This window comes from Lissotriton vulgaris, chromosome 11 (genome assembly GCF_964263255.1).
Source record: "Lissotriton vulgaris chromosome 11, aLisVul1.2, whole genome shotgun sequence".
Classification (NCBI taxonomy): Eukaryota; Metazoa; Chordata; class Amphibia; order Caudata; family Salamandridae; genus Lissotriton; species Lissotriton vulgaris.
The window spans coordinates 919,945,283-919,966,716 of record NC_141699.1 but is presented as its reverse complement, the minus strand read 5'-3'; the positions used below and the strand labels follow the sequence as shown (position 1 = coordinate 919,966,716).

The window sequence follows — 21,434 nt, the reverse complement described above, 5'->3', positions numbered from 1 at the left end:
TGAGTAGTTATAATTTCTCCAATAGAGACCTTGTTGTGAGATACTGGTAGGAAATTGTGCCAGCCCGGTGATCCCACAACTTTCCCAAACAGAAATGTGAGGAAATTGTGACTTTGTAGCTAAATTTGAGGTTTGCAGCGGTTCTGGTTAAGAAAATCTTGCAGGATTCTTGCAAGCCATACATGCCTGGACTCCCCTGGATGTCTAGTTTTCAGAAATGTCTGCCTTTGGTTGGTTTCCCCAGATGGCTGCCTAGCCTGGGGGGAAAAAAAGATAGGTGCCCCCCTTGCACAAATAGGACTTTTTGTGGTAGATAATTTTGATGTGTCCACAGTACATTATGGGCACTTCCCTGTCGCGGGGACTTGGCCAACCCTCACAAGTGAGGTAGCACTTGTATCTGGAGACGCGGGGATATTCTGGTGGCTAGGAATTTGTGGTTTCCTTCCGATTTTGGAAAAATATGGCACAGAAATGCAAGATTTTAGTCACATTTTGAGGTTTGCAGGGCAATGCAGGTAAGGAATCTTGATGGGATACATGAAAAGCATACCACCCTATACTTCCCTGGGTGTCTAGTTTTCGAAAATCTCGAGTTGGTAGATTTTCCCAAATGACAATGTACAGAGAGACAGAAAAGACAAATATCTATTCCTCAAGTACGCACACATTGGTTGGATTTAGCACAAGGGTGAGTGAAAGGTTCAAAATGTAAATTTTAACAGGAGGTTTAACAAAAATGAAATTAAAAAAAAAACAGAACCAATGACTCTCAGCTTGTGAGCTGTATAGCCACGACAAGGCACCAACCGCTTTACAGGCCATTCACACACTTTTAATGCATGACACACACAACCATTCACCCGCCAGCCATGGGACCAGAACATTGCAACACTTACATCAACAGAAAGCGCCATTCAAGGGCCCATCGCTTTTTTATACCCGCATGAATGACCTAGCAATCAGATCGGGTGGTGGCTGACGTGTGTCTGGACTGGTGTTTGGCAATGTGTGTGTAGAGGCCAGCAGAAAGTCACTACACACACACTGCCAGCCAAGTGACATTGCACGCACACCGCCAGCTGAGTGACATCACACACACCTACAGCCAAGCGCCAGTCCATGCACATGCCAGCCAAGCACCAGTCCATGCACATGCCAGCCAAGCACCAGTCCATGCACATGCCAGCCAAGCACCAGTCCATTCACACCACAAGCCACACACCAATCCATGCACACCACCACCCAAGCGCCAGTCCACACACACCACAACCCAAGCGCCAGTCCCCACACACCACAAGCCAAGTGCAGGCTCACATACAACAAAACACCAACAGTCCTTTTTTTTTAAATGAAAAAACCAAACCAATTTAAAGCAGATATAAAAATCAACTATGCCCGCAAACACAACAGGTCTAGCTGAGTACATCAAAGTACTGCTAACCTTGAAACTGAACAAAAAATATGAAATGAAACAGACCAGTTAGTTCACTTTTTTGCTCACAGTTGCTTCCACAAATTCAGTTGTCTACTGTACAATTTAAAACCTGTGGGCACACATTGCCCAGGCTTGGGACACCTGGGGCAGCACATAATGATCTCCTAGCACATGCCTCTTCAGACACAGACTCTATAGCTCCTACAGAGAAGGTCTTTTTTGGGCATGGGAGGAATGTAACTAGGAAAGTGGTGATCTTTCAATATAGCCACATCCTCCACCACTCCAACCTTAGGAGCAATTGCCTGCTCCACTACAACAAGGCTGTTTATCACAACCTGCTGAAACTGAACCAAAGTCCTCTTTGAATCTGGACAACAATCCTTGAATACAACCAAAGCATTGAAGGTTGCCGAATGAAACAGCTGGACAGGCAACGTATTATACCAAATTTATGACTTATGAACATCACTGTTTCCAACCTCTGAGCTGCTCAATCTGTTAGGTGTGTGAGGCTAGTCCTGTCATGTATGCCAGTTTACAAACATTGTCCCATCCAGAAGACAAACTATTCTGAGGGGTGACCTTTTACCTAGTAGTTAGCTCTGTCTCTTCGTGAACAGGCTCTTGGTAAATTATCAAAATAACACTGTACCTGACGTACATAAACATGTCCCCATGCATGGCATAATTATTCTGTATAAGCATCACCACCTTTTTATATCCTTGGCCCAGAGGCCCGCTGTGCATCATCATATTGTTTTGAAAAACATTTGATTGTTTCCAAAACATTTATGATTGTTCCCAAAACATATTGATTCTAGAAGAAACCCTGGAGTGGCCACTCTAGTATATAAGACCCTTATTCTCTCCCTGCAAATAAGAGCAATCCTTCCACGCAGACCCTGGGTCCTGCAAGCTAAATCTTCGACAGGCAGTGGTCTGACATCCCTTGCGGGGTGTCATCCTCAGAGCAAAGATGGGTTCCTTCATTCTCTTCCATCAGGTGAGGGGGGTTGGAGGTTCCCTAGGAGATTCTTGGCTATATACATACATATATGCACATATATATGCTACACCTACATATCTAGGCTGGGTGCATTTAGGCAAATTGCGCAAGGTGTGCTTTATAGGAGTATGCCAGTGCTACGGTCTTATCTATACATGTTCATCTTCTTAATACTGTGGTAGAAAGTATCTACTGTTCACTAAATTAGTACTTGAGATTTCTTTCGCATGCTTCTGTCTCCTGATTGCCGCAGCAAATATGTTTTACACAAGACTGTCGCTGGACCAATATATACATATTGAAAACGTCCTAATCGCCATCCTGGGTATTATCTGAGAATAAGTAAGCACGAGTGTCTGAGTGAAAAGTACTGTACTAGTTTCCACGATCCCTGAGGAATCCGGGTTGTCCTGTTCAGTGGGTGCCAGAAACTACCTACACCTCTGTAAGGTGCAGGGGGTGGTAGTCGCACTGTAGCTCTAGCTGATATAACCGCTGACATATCCTGAGGGGGTGTCAGGAAACAGTTTGGACACCAAGCCCTCCGTTTAGGTCATCCAAAATGCACAGGTCCTGCGGATTCTAAGGAACTACACGACAAATCTACACTACCCATGTGCTTGTTGTAGTCTAAAATGCACACAGGTTTACACACTTTAGCAACCTGACCCCAAGCAGTAGCAGTTGAAGTACTTTCATCATGAATAGTAATCGTGTAGTCATCTCTCCTGTCTATAAATTTGAGCTACAAGAACTTCACTTCGCAAGGCACTGCACTGTCCTCCCTGAAGTTTTTATTTTTTTACATGCAAGCTCTTTAGGGTAACCTTTACGGTTAGAGCGGATTGTGCCACATGCAACAGTGTCCACTTTGAATGATTCCTTGTACAATTGCACACCAGTGCATTTATCTAGGCATAAATTGTGGCCTATGTTTAAAAAGTCATCTGCCAAGTTTCCACATAATTTTCTCACTGTCCAAGTGGACGAGCAACAAGAGGGGTCAATAGTGGAATTCCTACCAGTGTACACCCTGAAAACATAGGCTTACTCTCAGCAGCTGAGTTCCATAACATTCCCTCCTGCTAAGAATGTACTGCCTAAAAACCAAGCAGCCCTTGAACAAGACCAAAGACTCATCCAGAGCTATTTCTTTCCCATGAACATAGATGTCTGAAAAGTGATCTACAAAATTAACAAGGACAGGCCAAGTCTGAAAGACTGTCACAATCGTGGTGATCCCATGGCAATGCTGAGGCATTCGCAACAAAATGCAGCATCCAAAGCAGAAGCAAGAACAGATCATGACTCACGGTTGCAGAAAAATTAGCAGTTGCCATCAAGGGACTAGTAGACCAATGTGAAGCAAGCAACGGTTTCCTTATCTATCCCTTCCAAAAATTTAAACCCCAGTACATTTTAAGTGAAACCAGATTTGTAGGAGCTCATCAAGTAGCTCCAGAGTGGTACTTAAATCTGGCACTGTTGCCCCTCAAATACTGCTCAGCATACAAATAAGTATGTTCAACAAACCCATCCAAAATTACATTGTTCATGAACAAATGAAAAATGAATAGGCAAAAGGTTTTCAGTATTACCTACAACACCTTTAAAAACGGGCAACACCAGCTGCATCATGTTTGGGGCAAACCAGAGTCCATCACTTCCAATGGGAAACCTTTCAGGCTGTAATCCAGATTGCTCTTGCAGCACTATCAGCAGACCTGTGTCCTCCTCTAAAAGAGGCACTTCCTCTGCACTGAGAGTGGCTTCATCATCCGATTGTTGCTCTCTGACAGAAATTCCGCTACTAGAAGACTGGACTTCCTTCTTTGCCTATGATGCAGAGTGCGTCTCAGAACCATGATCAGAAGAAGATTTAAAAAGCATGGTAACATGCTGAGCGGCAACCCTGCAGCTAGCCATAATCCTTACTAATAAAAGTAAAGCAAAAATAAATCAACAATAACCAACACAGTGTAAAATAAGTAGTGTATAAACTGTGACTTTATCAAACCGAAAGTTAAACTACAGGCATACAAAATTCTGGTAGGAAAAGTAAATCAATACAAAGCACACTAAGACCTATATAACAAAAAATTGTATCACTCCCTGCCAGAGACAGCTAGACTGAGTATTACATGCACCTACTCTGCAGAGACACACCATCCACCAATGATATCCCATTAGAAAATGACACACAAGATAACATAATACATGTCTTACACAAATCAAGGAGGATTTGACACACAATAAAACGGAAACTAAATATGCTGCTTATTACACCATTTACAAATGACTCGTTCATGCAGGGAATTTGTGTCCATTTGAAGTAAACCGTGCAAAAAAGTTTTTCTTATCAAACACATGAAACTATACTAACTGCTGATCTACCCGTAACGAAACCGCAAGCAGAAGTCGCAGCAAAGGAAATGAAAAGTTTTGAACTAGAATAAAAAGGAGAAATAAAACACATTACGATCCCAAATCCAAATGACAAGAAGTAAAACAGTTAACATTCTAAAAAACTATAAAGTCTGGCCATCACCATCCAAATGCCAGCCACACACATCACCAGCCAGAAGCCAGTCAACACAACTGGCTCTTCGAACAGTAGCCGCGTCCCCCCCCCCCCCCACCCCCGGCGCCTTGAGAACCTCACGGGCATGTAGTGCGCTTTACAAATGCTATGATTGATTGATTGAACACACACAGGCAGCCAGAAGCCAGTCGACCTACAACACCAGCCAAGCACGGGGAGGGAGATGGGAGATTAGAGTTGGTATTTACAATGAAATGCACCCCCAAAAGGAGTGACCCCTGCCCAAGGGGTAGATAAGCTAAATGTCCAGGTAGGAATCATTCAAAATAACCACTTTGCATTTATAAGTGTCACCTGAGTGATCACACAAATCAGTAGAGTAACCAAAGGGCTTATATCAAAAATATATTCAGTTTATTTTTGATTCTCAATTTTTAGTTTTTAAATATATGACAGAAATTTCAGAACTGGCAACAGACAGACTAACATAACATGTAAACTGAATGGTAGTCTACATACACCTACAGCATAGTATGTGGCTATGTTCTATAGACCACATCAAAGTAAGTATTTACAGATAAGAATTCACAAATCAATTTATACAGTGAATTATACAGTGTATTGCATGTCAGGTGTTAAGCGTCGACGTTTCGGTCCATGCTGGTCAGGTCGATCCGTCGGACCATCTTCAGGACAAAAGACGTTGCGCAGCAATGTCTAGTACAAACACAATAATAACAATAATAAACCCTGAGGCACACGGAGACCAATATCCAGCTCAACACGAAAACCAACACAAAAAACCAACAAAGTGATAAAAAGGTGAACCGTGAAACCAAATCACGAGTTAGATAATATAAATATCACCGCATGCAACACTCACCGTATGCACCCATAAGTGGGTTCAAAATTAGTGGGGTGATGTATCTCTGTAACTTATACCATAAATCTCACCGCATGCAACAGTAACCGCATGTAACCACAAGTGAACATGTAGGTTCGAAATTAGTGGGCTGATTTATCTACAACTAGTTCCAGAAATTCTCAAGACCAGAATGACTGAGCAATACTCACAAGAAATAAAACGCCACCCAGGTCGTTCTGTCTTTAAATCAAAACAAAACAAAATTACATGAATTCCAAAGGGACATTTCTAAAAACTGCCTACAACTGCGTTACCCTGCACCAATGCACCAAATAGCCAGGGACCAACTTACATGTGAAACTGTCGCCACGGGATCTACAAACAAATTACAAGGGGAACATTAGCGAGTCCGCCTGCACAACCAAGCAAGTAGCAATTCAAAAAGCGGACCTGGCTTCAGAAACGGGGCAGGTGAGTAAAACTTACTGTAACAGCAGCTATGCGCCGGCTCTCAAGAGTCCGTGCTTAGTTCCCGGTGAATACTCGGGACGCCAGGAGATCGCCACCTCTCACGTGGTTAAGTAGAATGACGACATCGCGGCCCGTTAGAGCGGCGGCCATCTTAGCCTAGTCAGCAGAGGCAGTAGGATAGTATATAACTCAGAGTCACAATAATAACAGATAACGAAAGCGGTCAACTAAGTGCAAAAGCCGTGTTCATACTAAGCTTACAACCACTGTGGTGTTTAACAATAAAAAATAATTAAAATTATAATTAGAAGTATAATTATAAATGCCGGAAAAATAGCAACAGCCACCTAGGGCTCCTACATAATTGTACAGAAAGTGAGGGCAAATAGTATCCACAATGACCATTGAGAGACCAATAGTCTTTAATCTTTAAACAGCATATACAGGCATGTACAACAGGCGTGAAACCAGTCAAGTAAGAGTGGCTAAATTATGCCATTCAATAAGGCTATTAAGCCCATTTTCGACCGTATCACACAGCCAAATCAGTTTGTTTTCCCTTTGTGTCAGTAATCTTTCGACATTGGGTCTTCTCCTTGTGCCTCTTACACATTCTATTACATACCATTTCATATCAGTTGGAGCATGAGACATGTTAGTGAAGTGCTCTACTAGTGGTGCTGTCATAACTTTACATCTGATACGGGACTGGTGTTGAGTGATCCGCTTTCTTATTTCTTGCGTTGTTTTACCAATGTAATAGAGGTCACATGGGCAATGGATACAGTAGACCACATTTTTGGTCAGACAGTTAGAATGATGTTTAAACAAAAATGTTTTTCCGTTAATGCAGCAAGTTTTTATAGCCTGGGTGGTGGCGCAAGCAGTGCAGCTACCACAAGGGAAGTGTCCCACAATAGGAGCCAAACCCCAAATGTTTGGGAGGGTGTTAGGTTTAGGCTCAGTGTAAGCCCTAACCAGATGATCCCTTAGGTTTCTTCCCCTTTTGAACGCAAATCTTGGCATAGCCAATTGGGGTTCAACTTTTTTTATCAGATGCCAATTGCTTCTGATAATTTTGGTTATTGCTGTCGATTCTGTACCAAAAGTCAAGACACATGTAGTCTGCTCAGTAATAGGCTCAGAAACTCTCGACTGATTTTTCTGCAGTAGGGCTTGTCGGTCGTAAAACCAGGCACGCTTCATTGCGTGTTTTACCAGCCGATAGGGATATGCACGCATCACCAGTTTCTCTTGAAGTACTTTGGCCTCCCGGAAATAATCCTCCCTTCTGGTACAATTCCTCCGAATCCGGAGGAACTGGCCAAAAGGGAGGTTATCTCGTAAACTACGGGGATGATGGCTGCTGTATTTTAGGAGTGTGTTACGAGCCGTCGGTTTGGTATATAAACAGACGGCCAGTGTCCCATCAACATGCATGATATTTAGATCAAGAAAACTGATGCTGTTAGCATCATTTTCCAAGGTAAACTGTAAGTTCGTGTCCTTTGTATTCAGCCATCGATGAAAATCTTTTAATTCAGATTGTGTGCCATCCCAAACTATACAGACATCGTCGATGTACCTTAAGTAGTTTGCCAGATGTGTTACAAAAGGATTGTTGTTAAAAACTACTTGCTCCTCAAAGTTTGCAACAAACAAATTCGCTATTGTGGGGGCAAAAACCGCCCCCATGGCCACGCCCTTCAGTTGCACAAAAAAATCATTATTGAAAAGGAAATAATTTTCATACAGTGCAATTCTAGCACACTCTGTGATAAACCAGGTAGGTACTTGGTGGGGCCATGTACGAGTCTCTAAGATGTTGTGAATAATTTCTACTGCTTCTGCCTGTTGTATATTGGTGTATAGACTTTCGATGTCCATTGTAGCCAGGATGTTAGATTCTGGACTATAATGGACACCTTCAAGTTTAATAATAACGTCCCTACTGTCTTGAGTGAATGATCTCGTATTAGGGACAAAGGGCAAAAAAAATGATCCACATATTCTGCCAGCGGTTGCAGCACCGACTGGCAGCCGGCCACTATAGGTCTTCCAGGCGGATGCTGGCTATTCTTATGGATCTTGGGAAGCGTATAAAACGCTGGGATACTGAAATCATCTTTATTCATGTATTCAAACTCCTTTTTACTGATCCATAATCCCTCATAGCCCTTAGTGGTCAAGGTCAAGATAAGTTTTCTAATTCTGGTAGTAGGGTCACAGGGGAGCTTTTTATAGTGGTCAGGATTGGCAAGTTGTCTCAAAGCCTCTTGATCATATGAGATTTTATCCTGTAAGATGATCCCACCGCCTTTGTCGGCCGGCTTGACCACTAGGTCTCCGCGTTCGGCCAATGTTTTAATGGTAGACATGTCATCCTTAGACAGATTGAACTTCACAAACTTTCTGTTTTGGAAGAGCTGTTCAATTTCCGTCAAAACCACATTCTCAAAAGTGATTATTTCTTTTGGAACCAAATTATTTGCCGGGAAGAATGTTGAAGGACACTTCAGGCCACTGATATTCATAGGCATATTGATGGTAGTTTTGTGAAAGAAGTGTTTTAATCTTAAGGTTCTGAAGAATCTATGTGTCTCAACCAAAATAGAAAAAAGGTCATTCCGATTCGTAGGTACAAATGAAAGGCCATGGCTCAGCACTTCAACTTCTCTAGTACTTAATTGGTACGAGGACAAATTAAAGATGGGTACAACCTCCTTATTCGAGTGGTTTGTCATGATGGTATTTATATTGGGTGTCGTGCTTACCACTCGTAATAGTTGTTCCGGGTCTGTCTGAACCCCGGAGTATACTGGTTGCGAAACCAGCCTCGTCTGGGGTTCCCTGCCCAAGGGGTCGCTCCATGCATTAGACAAAATAAACAGTCCCTGGGGTCTTTTGGGGTTTGACTCCCTGGGGTGCCGATCGGCCAAATAAAAAAATAAAGAAATCTGTCTGAACTGACTGTGTAGCAGGAATCCAGTGTATAAAGACACAAAGGGAAAGGAAAAACTCTTCTCTTTCCCCCCAGTGTTTGTATTGCCCCTAAATTCCTCAATCCCCCCGAACGACTCACTGAAAATACATCCTCTCTCCTGGACGTGCTGGAAGCCAATGGCTGCCAGCGCATCCCCTGCAGCTTCTGATGGCATCTGTATACTGTGTACGCGCTGACATAATCAGATGGAGGTGGTTGGGGGGCAGCAGAAGCACATTCGCTGCCATCTCTGGTGGGGTGTGCTTGAAACGGGCGGCCCACAGGGTCAGCACCAGCATTTTCCACATGGTTTGGCATGAGTGCAGTGCTGTCTTTCGCACATGCCCACTGTGGATGAGGATGGCACCATGCCATACTCTGCATGGAAGGGGTTAAAGAAAGTATAAGTTTAGCTTAAAAATTCCATTAAAAAACGAAAGCACCTGTTTTCAAACATCCTAGAGAACTCCTTCCACACTTTCTTTAGTCCAAAGAGAGTTCAAAGACTTGTAAGCAAACATTTGCTTCAATTGAACAAGCGCAGAAAAAGATAATAGTTTGTGCCTATGTGAGTGCTATTGGCTTTGCCAATGTTCTTTAGACATGTTGCTGCTGTTCAGCATGGCTAAAAGTTAGTGGAGTGGTGCAGGGTGGAGGGGCATGGAGTGGTGTAGAGTGAAGTAGTAACCTTTTGGTTGTAAGTAACTAAAGCGTCAAAAAAGATTGAAATAAACATAAATAGGAAGCTGTAAGCCTGTGGTAAAATAGGAAAGCACATTGCATGCCAAAGCATTGTACTAAAATGCTTATACAATAAATAGTGCATTGTAAAAAGGAAGAACATTTACAAGGAAGAACATTTATAAGGAAGAACATTTACTTCTATGCTCCAGGGAGGACCTATTACAAGAAAGGAAGGGAAGCCTAAGGGAGCTAAGCAACCAAAAATTTGCAAATGAGGGACAGTGAAAACATTCAATGGTATGCTGTGGTTGGGTTTAAGCCCACTGGTTTGTGAACAATGTCTCATCACAAAGCATGCACTGTGTAGGCAAGACCTACCTAAAAATTCAACTTTGGTGCAGCAGAACTAAAATTAAAATGTGCAAGCTGGGGGTAGTGGAGGAAAGGGGCAAAGATGAAAAAGTGAGGATGGGAACAGAGCAGCATTAGTTCCCTAAACTGTCTACTAATACATGCTTGATCGCTCTCTAAAAATAAACATCACATCTATTACCTTCTTACTGACGCAAAGCCAGACATACTATTCATAACTAAATCATGCTTGGGAGATCAAATGGCTACAGTCCTGCATGAAGCCGTTCCTCTAGGCTATCAAACGATCCCCCAACATCATTAGGCAAACAGGACATGGCCTAGCTGTTGTGTTCAGGCAAGCGTTACATATCATTCAAGTTGACAAAGTCTCCTTAAAAATGGTGAGGCCCTTTTTTACCAGATACAATCCTACACTGTCTTCCTCCTGTAACTTCCTGCTCCTTTACATACCTTCACCCAGCAATGCAACATTCCCAGATGCACTTCTAGACAGTTTCAAACCGGATAACACCACAATCCAACCTATGCATTCTAGGTGACCTCCACATTTGGTTTGGCAGACACAATATGCCCTATCCAAAAACTATCCTCGCTGGCCTAGAAGCACTGGACCGGCAGATCATCCACAAAACCACACGTCGCTATACACATCCCAAATGTCATTTGTGCTAATACAGAACTAGTTACCTTTCGAACCATAACTCTGATCACATGGTCAGACAACCATTTGCTTGCTTTCCAACATAAAACAACCCTAAGCGACGCACCAAATACCACCTTATGTGCACCCGCGTATAGACTGTGGAACAAACTCTATTTGAACACTTAGACACCCAACTAACATCCAGTACAGATCTAGAAACTATGATTCGGTTAAACTGAGTAGCTACTGGAAGCTTTTGCTATCCTGAGATCACTAAAAACCACACAAACAAAACAAATACCTTGGATAAATACAGGGATAAGTGATAAAACAACAAATTTGAAAGCTGCAAAGTGCCTGGCTCAAAATGAACACCAATCAAAACAAACTTTGCCTACAAAAAATTAACAGATTATATGTCGGCTATCAAACAAGTGAAGAAAAGATACTTTCATACAGAATTCAAAATACCAAATGTGAAAATAAAGAATTCTATAAATTTCTCAATGAATTTCGTAAACAAAATTGCCTAGGAGGAACTCATCCCATTTCCAAAGATTTCAGAGACCAACTGGAAAATCATTTCACGTCAAAGCAGACACATTGAACTCTTACTTAAAACAAACACAAAGCACCAGCTCTGACCCTTTTACAAAATAACAATTCAGGAATACTCTAACTCAACCTCTCCGTTCCTTCTAACACATTTTACACAGTGAGTTTATGGACCTGGTCAAAGCAAGCAGGCCTGCCGGAAGCCATTCTGACCCCTGCCCACTGCAAACCTTCAAGACAATTCTTCTATCAACCTCTGCTGCCATTCAAGTAAGAAGAATCATCAACAACTCCTTAACTACCGGAATATTTTCAGAAGAACTCAATAAGTCATACATACACCAATTACTGAAGATAACAAACCTGGACCCGCTGAACCCTGACCGCTACAGACCGATTACAAATGGACCCTTCCTGGGCAAACTGATGGGTAGAGCAGCGTTTGCCCAGATGTCACAATTCATTGAACATGAGGCCATACATTCAGACTTCCAAACGGGAATCCACCCAGGAAGAGGCACAGAATCTGCTTCTTGCCATCTGGAATGCCATGAAGAACACACTTGACCGCAGCGGGGTTGCAGCGCTACTTCTCTTTGACCTTTCGGCTGCCTTTGACACAGTTAACCATGACACTCTGATACGAAGACTCTATGAAGCCGGCATAGGGGGGACTTATCTAGACTGGATAGCATCCTACCTTTGTAACGGAACAATGCCATCCCTACCCCACCTTTTTCATCCAAACGGTCCTTCACAAAAACAGGAGTCCCTCAAGGCTCTATCATCTCGCCAATGCTTTTCAACATCTACATGAAGTCCTTACTGGCACTGATTAATCAATTTCACCTCATGTGCTATAGCTATGCAAATGACCCACAAATAGTCCTTCAACTGGAATGCCCCAAATACATTGAAAGCTGGTCAATTTTCAGTTCTCTCAGAGCCGTGGATCAGTGAATGACATGGAGCCATCTCAAATTGAATGCTTCCAAAATGTAAATACTCATGTGTGGCATCTGGAAACATTATGACCTGCTCTCCGCCTGGCCTGATCTGGCAAAGACGCCTAAAGTATCAAAGGATGTAGGAAACCTCAGCAGGACCATGGACTCCAAGCAATCAATGAATGTCCAAGTGGACAAACCAGCAAGATCAAGCTTTGTTACTATAAAAACTTAGCAACAAATTTTCCCCCATTTGGGATATCCACACAAGGTCCAGGCTACCATCTCCCTTGTTCTGTCCAAACTCAAATACTCCAATTGCCTCTACCACGGATCACCCTTAACGACCATGAAAAGACTACAACGGATTCCGAACTCGGATGCCAAACTACTCTTACATATAAAGCCTCAAGACCATCTCCCCTGCCTTGAAAGCCCTGCATTGGTTACCGGTTGCCATAAGATTCCTATTCAAGCTGCTCTGTATCGCCCACAAAGTGATACATAGAAGAGGACCGCTCTACATCAGGAACAAAATCGCCAAACAAATTCAACAAAGGAACTTCCGTTGTAGAGTGACACATATCCTCAAACTCCCAAGATACACGAAAAAAACCATTAGTGGCACATCTTCCTATGTCCAAGCAGCCAAACTATGGAACTCTTTACCCCCCCCGCCCCCACATAAGATCCATGGATAGACACCTTATCTTCTTAACATCCAGATTACTAAAATGTCTGACTCGTTTCGGAGCTGCCTTGCTTCTTGTTCACAGGCTGTTGATGCACTTTGCAGATCGAAAGGACACTTGTGTGTTAATTGAATGTGTTAATTGAATTTATTGCCCTCCGGTGGGCCTCTCAGGTAAGTTCAAGCATTGGTGCAGGCTGTGACCTGTAGTTTCCGAAATGCGTTGGGCATTTTAGTAATCTGGATACAAATGCCGGTTTTCTTAAATAAAGAATTCAGAAGAATGATCTGCTGCAGAATGCGTGTTCGTGTGTGGACACAATTTGATGAATATTTACCGGCTGGTCCTGTATGGTTCCATATAGGTACCCTATATAGGCCGAGGTAACATTGCATCCTTTCACCTATATTCCTCCCTACATTACATACCTAAAAGGTTCTTAGGGACTGACCTTTTACCTAGATACAACACTGGATTCAGAACGTGGGTTTCCCCGTAGTTCGAATCTCATAAATTATGCATGAGGCATCTTAGAATCACAGCAGGACTAACATCTCCTGTATAATATCTCTGTATAAAGTTCAGACCCAACGTCCTCCTTTAGGCCGACACAGTAACACAGCAAGGTAAGAACCCTAGGGAGACCTATGGGTATATATACATCACATCTTGCTTAGAAGGACAGAGGAGACCGAGACTTACAGGCTGACACACTGAAAAGTGACACTGAGGATCCAGCATGCTGGCGCTCCAGCTCTCAGTGGGCTAAATATCCCTTTGCAGGGTGTCCAACTCGAGACAAGGACGGGGTCCCATATTCTCTCATTCTCAGGTAATGGGGTTGAATAGATCTTAGAGGGGTATTACCAGATTACTCTTCCATACTTTTTAGCTTAATTGTACCACAACTTTGACCATGTTCTTTAATCTCATTTTAGCTGTCTCCCGAGGTTTATGCAAAACGTAATCACCGTCAGTAAATAGGAGGTTTATGGCACCACCTGTGCTTCCTTTGCACTATGAGACCCTCACTCTTAAGCTTTGTTTGGAAAAATGTGCCCATTTACTAAAAGGGTGGCAAATGCAGTTTTTGTACAGTGCTTCTGGCTAAATTGCGAGCTTTCTCTTAAACTGCTAAGCAAATGAGAGTTACAAATAAGGAAGCTTAAATGGCAAGAAACACTTTTTACCTAGGGCTTTAATAAATTCCAACCTTCAATGTTTTTTTTTTTTTTTTAACATAACGACTGACTCCACTATCCGGAGGAAATGCTGGCCATAAAAGTCCATGCATGCATTGGATCCAAGGTTGCCCCAATTCTACATCAAGCCTCAAAAATAACCGATTTTTATCATGTTTAGTGTCTGCTGCATACGAGTGTTGATCACCTTATAATAATTAATGGATTTAGATGTAGCATTTTTGATTGGACACAAACGAAAACAGAACAAAAACACCCATTTGACAGTGAGCTGTGTATATTTCCTCATGTCAAATACAAAAAGAACGTGAAATATGTATAATGAAACTGGTGCCCATACAAAGCACTTCAAAACCGTTGGGTTGAGTTTGTGCTATATAAAAATTCCCAAAAAGAAGAAATAGGACCTCAATCAGCTCGAGCGGTGAAGGGACACTGAATAAAATAAATCCATCGGAAAAGGAAGTGACACCTCACACACCCTGCCGAATTAGAAAGCCGGGCTAAAAGCCAGCTTATAGAGTTTTTATGATACAATAGGTCGCCAAGCGGCAGGTCATGTGCCATGCCTCCAGGTTCGAACTGAAGAGGAGGAGTTCTTTATGAATGTTATTAGTCTTTTTTTAAGCAAAACTAGTTTGAGTACATGTAAAGATTTCTTCACGAAAACCTAAACACCACAGTACACTTTTTTATTTTAATATTTGAGATCATGCTCAATTTCTCAAATAGTGGGTGTTTAAGATTTCCTGATGTGTCACGTCCCTGAAATGTATTTTGGAAAATGGAACCTGTGCCCCAGAAGCACATTTGATCTTTTGGTGAAATACCAGTTACTAACAATCTTTGTAGAGTTGCACATAAATTATTCGGAGCTAAAAGACTGGAACTAAATGTTACATTTGAGTTTGCAGTGCTCTGCTCAAGACCTTGTCTATAGTGAAACCAGGAGAGTGGGTTGAAATGTGTTAGAATATACTGTATTTATAACATGTCCAGGATATTTTGAATGTAATCTGATGCAGGAGAATGAGTATTCAAAGATTTTTTTTTTTTTTATAAAGTTCATTTTCCTTTTTCATCAAACTATCAGTGCTCTGTGGGATTTTGAAACTTAGTGACAAATTGTGAGCATAAGAATGATTCTCATATTGTCTTGTTTAATTTATTTTAGCTCCTCCAGGCCAGCCTGGCTATGGCTTCCAAGGTCATCCAGGGGTTCCCCCTGTCGCAAATCAGCCTGGTGTGCCTATGTGGATGCCAATTCCGGTAGCACCTCCGAATTGCCCACCTGGATTGGAATACTTGAGCCAGGTATTATTTATTTTTCAGAAAAGCCTGTTTATAATCCAGGGTCCACGAGTGAAACGGGGCTTCCTTTTCACCAGCTTAGTCTTTGCCGCAATAGGGGCCACTTTTTAAGGGGTACTAAATGAATGTTTTCGCCTTGAGCACCCTTTTTTGATTCTCAGTTTTATTGTCCGGAGTGGTCCCAAACATACCCATGTTGTGCACCAATGATTCCAGCCAAAAGAAGTTCTTTCCAGCCCGATAGATTTCCCTTGAACAAAAGACCATTGGCGGTACCCTTTGGTCCCACTCAAGAGGAAAATGGATATGGTTCGTGTTGTCCCAGCTATTGCCATTTTGTAGGAACCTGTCATTGGAGACATTTCAGATCTTTCGAACAACTTTTTTGAAGTACGGTCTTATTGCCAGCAAGACTCCATATCCAAAATTGTTATAGAGTAATTAATGGTTTGGATTCCTTTTTCATTATACTTTCTGCTGAAATTTAAATGACTTTCGTTTGCAATTTGTATATTTCTAATGAAAAGTTAACTGATAAATAAGTGGAGAAGTGTGGCTCAATGGTTAGAGTGGCAGACCCTGATGCAGAGGTCTAGCCCGGGACCAGGGTTCAATTCCCCGCCTCGGCGGGTCTTGGGCTCAAAATTCCACGGACCTGATAATTCTCGCCTCGGTGCCTATTCCAATCATGCAGTCCCACTCTGCAACTCTGGGCAATAGCTTGCTTAATGTCCACAACGGCCCCCACAACGCTAAGAATGCCTGGCCTTCACCCTGGGGGCGCCCAGGAGTGGACGCTTCACAGGGAAAGCCAGGACGGGTTCCACAGCGGTATTCGTACAAGCGCCTTGAGACCCTTGCGGATGAGTAGTGCGCTATACAAGTATCAATTTTCAATTCACCAAAGAATGCTTTCCAAGTACACATTGTGATTTTATTATATAATTAATCTTTCTCAGACAACCGAGATGGCAATATTATATTCAATTTCTAAAGATTTAAAGGATGCCTTCCTTGGTGAAGGGATGGAAAAGGATAATTAATTATCAGAAATTGTCAGTATGTACATATGATTCCTAAACCTTGCTTAATGTAGCGTCTACAGTATTGTTACATCAAAAAAATGCTTAAGCTGCATGCATGATCTTTTGTGCTTAAAAATTGAATTGAATGTGGCATAAAAAATTACCCGATACTTCTGTTTTCAATTCCAGTAGTGCTTTCCTAACATATTGCAGAACTTTCCTTAAACCTGGTCCTTCAGGACTCTGATCTGTGAAGAGATGTGCTTTCTTTGAATGGACTCCGCTATTCCCAGCTGTTAATTACACAGCAATTTCGTAGTGAAACTTGAGGTTCCTTTTTGAAGTGCTTCGTTAAATCTGAAAGCAACTGGCACACAATACATTGATGTATTGCCTTCTCTTGCCTGTGATCCCTTGTCGTTGCCTATCATTGTGGACTTAATCTGGCTTCTTTTTCTGTAAGTGTTTAATGCTTGGCCTCTACTTCTCATCTTCCTCATCTGCACTGCATTTTCTCCGTTTTATTATTCCTCACATTTCATGTTATATACTTATTACTGCTTTATGGTTGAAGCCGTGTAAATAGCGGCACAGCTGGCTGCAGCCTAAACACAAATGCCACGAAAAAGATGCTCCATCATTAAAAGGCAAGGCCTGTTATAGCAACTCTGTGATTTCATCCAAACAGCATAGCCTTCCAGTCAGCCAAGGTCTTCCAGAGACTAAAGGCAAGCTTTCCATTTTGCTTCAGACTCAGTTGCCTGGAGGATTCTTTTAACCTGTTTTTCCATCTAGTCAAAGTGCCACGTCAGAGGCAGGTCCTATCTTTCCGCTCCAGCCACATAAAAAGCCACAATTTTGGCAATAACTTTCTGAAGATCACATGGCCACTGACTTTCTATTTTAAGAGGCACCTGTCCCACTAGTGAAGCTGGTTTTGTGCTTTTTAAGTTTTTTTACCATTGTACTGAATTATTGTGTGCTGTTAGTTTTATTACTTACCTTTTCTCACTTATCGTATTGGTTTGAGGAATCTGAGTCTTCTGTTATGGAGCCATTTCTGCCCGCTTACTCCCCCATTTTAATACAGTCAATGGTCTAGTTCAGGGCCGGACTGGGAACTAAAAACCGGCTCTGGCAAAGTGCTTGGCCGGCCCCCTACCCCGGGGTGTTGTGGGTACCGCCGAGCTCGGTTTTCAGACGTTTTTCTTACAGGGCGGTTTTTTGCAGCATAGCTGCAAAATCGGCCCTGTAACAAAAAAGGCCCCCAGGGGCCCGGACCCCAACCCTTGCGGTGCACCGGGGGATTGCCAGGTGCCCACTACGGCCCTGGTCTAGTTGTTTTCCGGCAGAGGCGGCAACCATGAGAGAATGAAATGCTCTTAATCAGAGCAGCCCGTTGGCCCGTCTAAGGCACACCAATGGCAAGCCCATCTGCGCCCATCCGTGCCAAGTGTCAACCATGCAGTCAGGCTGGACCAAGCTCAATCTGGCTCTTTTACTTATTCTCCAGATGAACTTCAGGAACTGTGTATGGGCTCAGTTTGTAAGCTTAAACGTGTAGCAGTGAAAGCGACTGGAACTTTATCCTGTATTTGTTGTAACCTTAGTTTCAGTGATGTAACTAACGCTATGCCCCTGGCTGCTACCATCCCTCAAAAAGTGGTTTTGCCTTGGAGTGCAAAGCTGAGCTACTATTTGGACTTACACATGTTGGTTCGTTATCAACACACGCTTTGTAGTATCTTCCTTGTTAACCATTAAAAGTCTTCACTTGTTTATGACGGAAACCTGGTTAAATCCATCATCTACTCCTGTCATTGTGATGGCTAACCCAGCCGATTAGGCTATACACCATCTCAACAGGCAAAAAAAAATCTGAGGTGGAGGTTTATCTATTATCTACTGAAGCTCTTTGCATTGCTTGGTGTTTCAGGTAGGCAAATTGGATGAGGCAGTAAGCTTCGTTTTCGGTTTTAAGATCTCTAAGCATGGTTAATTTGCTTGCTTTTAGTAAATCGCTCTCCCCGGCACCCACCACCTCATTTTTAATTCCTTTCCAGGGGCTTTCCTGCAGTATTGGCTAAACACAAATTTTACTATCTTCGGTGATTTTGTCATTTTGACTACGCTAACAATCCCTTGGCTAGGAATCTGATTGACCATTTGACTGCCTTCAATACACTCATAATTGACAACTAGCCCCATACATCAAGTGGGACATATGTTGGACCTAGTTTTTTCCAACTTTCAGCTTATGAAAGTTCAACAACCTGAAGCTCAAACTGGTCTAACCTATGTTTATTCCTCTAGCATTTGCAGTAAGTTTGCACAGTCTAAGAATACGGCCAAAAAAAGAGCTGAGAACAGCCACTGCCGCTGGGGCAAAATACAAGCCATACTTTTCACTTGGTGCCTTTCTGCCTCTCCCCTCAAAATGTGGAGATTAGGCCATGGTTTACAGAATTTTAATTGTTGGATCAGTGATTTCCTACATGATTTACTAATTGAGAGCTCTGGCCATCAACAGCCTGACTATATCAGCTCCTTGTTTTTTTCATTTTTTGGTCCAGAAACGGCTAGCTTGTTGACAGTTAGAGCGGGCTTGGAGATCCAAGTGTACTCAAGAGGATAAGAACATCTATAAACTAGCTAGAAAAAAAGACCATAAATCTATTAAAAATGCAATGAAATGTATTCTGCTGAGATTGAATAATCTAAGCATGATCATTGGTTGATTTTCAAATATTCAAAGCCTTTCTTAGGCCTAAAGAGAATAAGACATTTTAGAGTTATTGTCTGTTCAAGACGTTGGTAATAAGCTGGTGTATTTCTTAGAGCAAAAAAGTAAAGCCATCCAGGCTGGTCTTGCGCCTAGGGAAACCAGCTGAAAAAAAAACTTGTTTTCAGACACTCAGTCTTCCCAGAGTTCTTCCTCCCAGTTTAGGCCTATTACATTGGAGCAATCTGAGGTTCCAAAATGCTTTGTAAATCAGGTTCTCAAACTGATCCTTGTCCCTCTTCAGATTGGAAAAAAAGCAATTGAGGTTATTGTTAGAACTGGGGGTCTCTAGTTGGCAATGGTATACACCTTTGATCAAATATGGACCCTTGCTTATAAGTCAGGACAAGGGGATTACACTCCTAGATAACCCCTACTCACCCCCTTGGTAGCTTGGCACGAGCAGACAGACTTTTCTGATAGATCTGCCGTGTGGATTCCTCACCTTGTGAATATCCCCTTGCGTCAGCAACATTCGGAAATTCTTTTTGTAGCTTCACGCCGACGTGGTCGCGGACGTCAGACACGGCTCCGCTCGTGACTCCGCTGACGTCACCGACGCCTATAACAGGCCCACGCCGGCGTGATGACATCAGTTCCCTTTTTTCCGCGTCGTCGACGCTAACGGTTTTCAGGTATCGTACTGTAGCTTTACAGTAACTTTGTTACTATTATCCTGTTATTCTGTTGAACTTTATATTCTTCGAGATGTCGTCGAAGAAGACTGATTTTAAGGCTTGCGGCAAATGTGGCAAGACTATGTCTATCACCGATCCTCATGATTGCTGTGTTTGGTGTTTAAGTTCCGACCATCACGTCGAGGACTGTCCTTGCTGCAAGAAGATGACTTCGAAGGCGCTAAGAGAAAGAGAGGCGAAGCTCCTTGTGGCTAAGCTTAAAAATAAGAAAGATAAGAAGTCTTCGAAGTCTCGAACTCGTAGGTCGAGGTCTCGATCGAGGTCACGCTCTGAGTCGTCTTCGAGGAAGAAGCACAAGAAGAGGAGCATGAGTCATGTCATCACTCCGGAAAAGACTCTAGTTCTAGACCGAAGTCCCAGGTCAAGCTTTTGAGTAAGGAAGTGGTGGTTTCGGAGTCAGAACATAACTCTGTTGGTGAGGCTTCATATCCAGGTTCACCCGAATCTCAGAAGAAGGTCCATTCTCCAGTTCCATCCAATCCTTCTGGTCAGGAAGATGAAGGTGAGGAGCAGGGGGCTGGTGAAGTCGAGGTTCCGGTGCCTGCGGGTTCGTCGACCCCCGGTTCCTGGACTCGGTGAAGAGGTCGACGTCGATTCGACTCTGCCTCCTCAGGAACGACCCAGAGATCCATATCCTGAGTTTCCAGCTCCAGGTCAGGGTCCATCTCAGTTCTTGAACACCATGTTTGGTGTCTATTCTAGGGCAATGTTCCCGTCTGGTGCACCTGTTGGTCCCACGGGTCCTATGGCATTGAACTTGGGTGTTTCCCAGGCTTACGCCCCTGCGCCCTTCATGCCTTTTATGCCAGCTATACCACCGCATTGGCATTTTCCGACACCACCGGTGTCGTCGACGCCGAAGCGCTCGACGCAGACTCCGTCGACGCCAGTCACATCGACGCCGATGCCTACGACTCCGAGGCAGGATTCTGTCCGACCTCGTGCTGAGAAGCCTCGTCCGACTTCGGGTTCGACGCCAGCTCCGACCCCGTCGGAGTCGATTCCGAACCCGTTGGCTTCTGCTGTGAAGGAAAGGTCTCAGAGAAAGGCTCAGAGACTTCTGGAAGAGGAAAGGTATCAATATTCGGATACTGAAGAAGGGGAGTTACAGGATTCTGAGGATCCATTTGAAGATTTGTGTGAGGCCAGTGGGCTTGAACTGTCGCCTGAGTGTGAGTTGGCATCAGTGTGAAATATACCATCAAAGGATGT

General features: G+C 43.1%; 1 protein-coding gene across 2 annotated transcripts in view; it reads left to right on the top strand.

Annotated features, from left to right (window-relative positions):
• The window catches only part of LOC147683691 (phospholipid scramblase 1-like), a 246,055-nt gene that overhangs the window by 118,178 nt on the left and 106,443 nt on the right, over window positions 1-21,434 (top strand). For both annotated transcript variants that reach the window (XM_086944072.1, XM_086944073.1), the window contains exon 5: window positions 15,581-15,720. In XM_086944072.1, coding sequence (XP_086800198.1) covers window positions 15,581-15,720 — 140 coding nt within the window. The remainder of the gene's footprint in view (window positions 1-15,580; window positions 15,721-21,434) is intronic.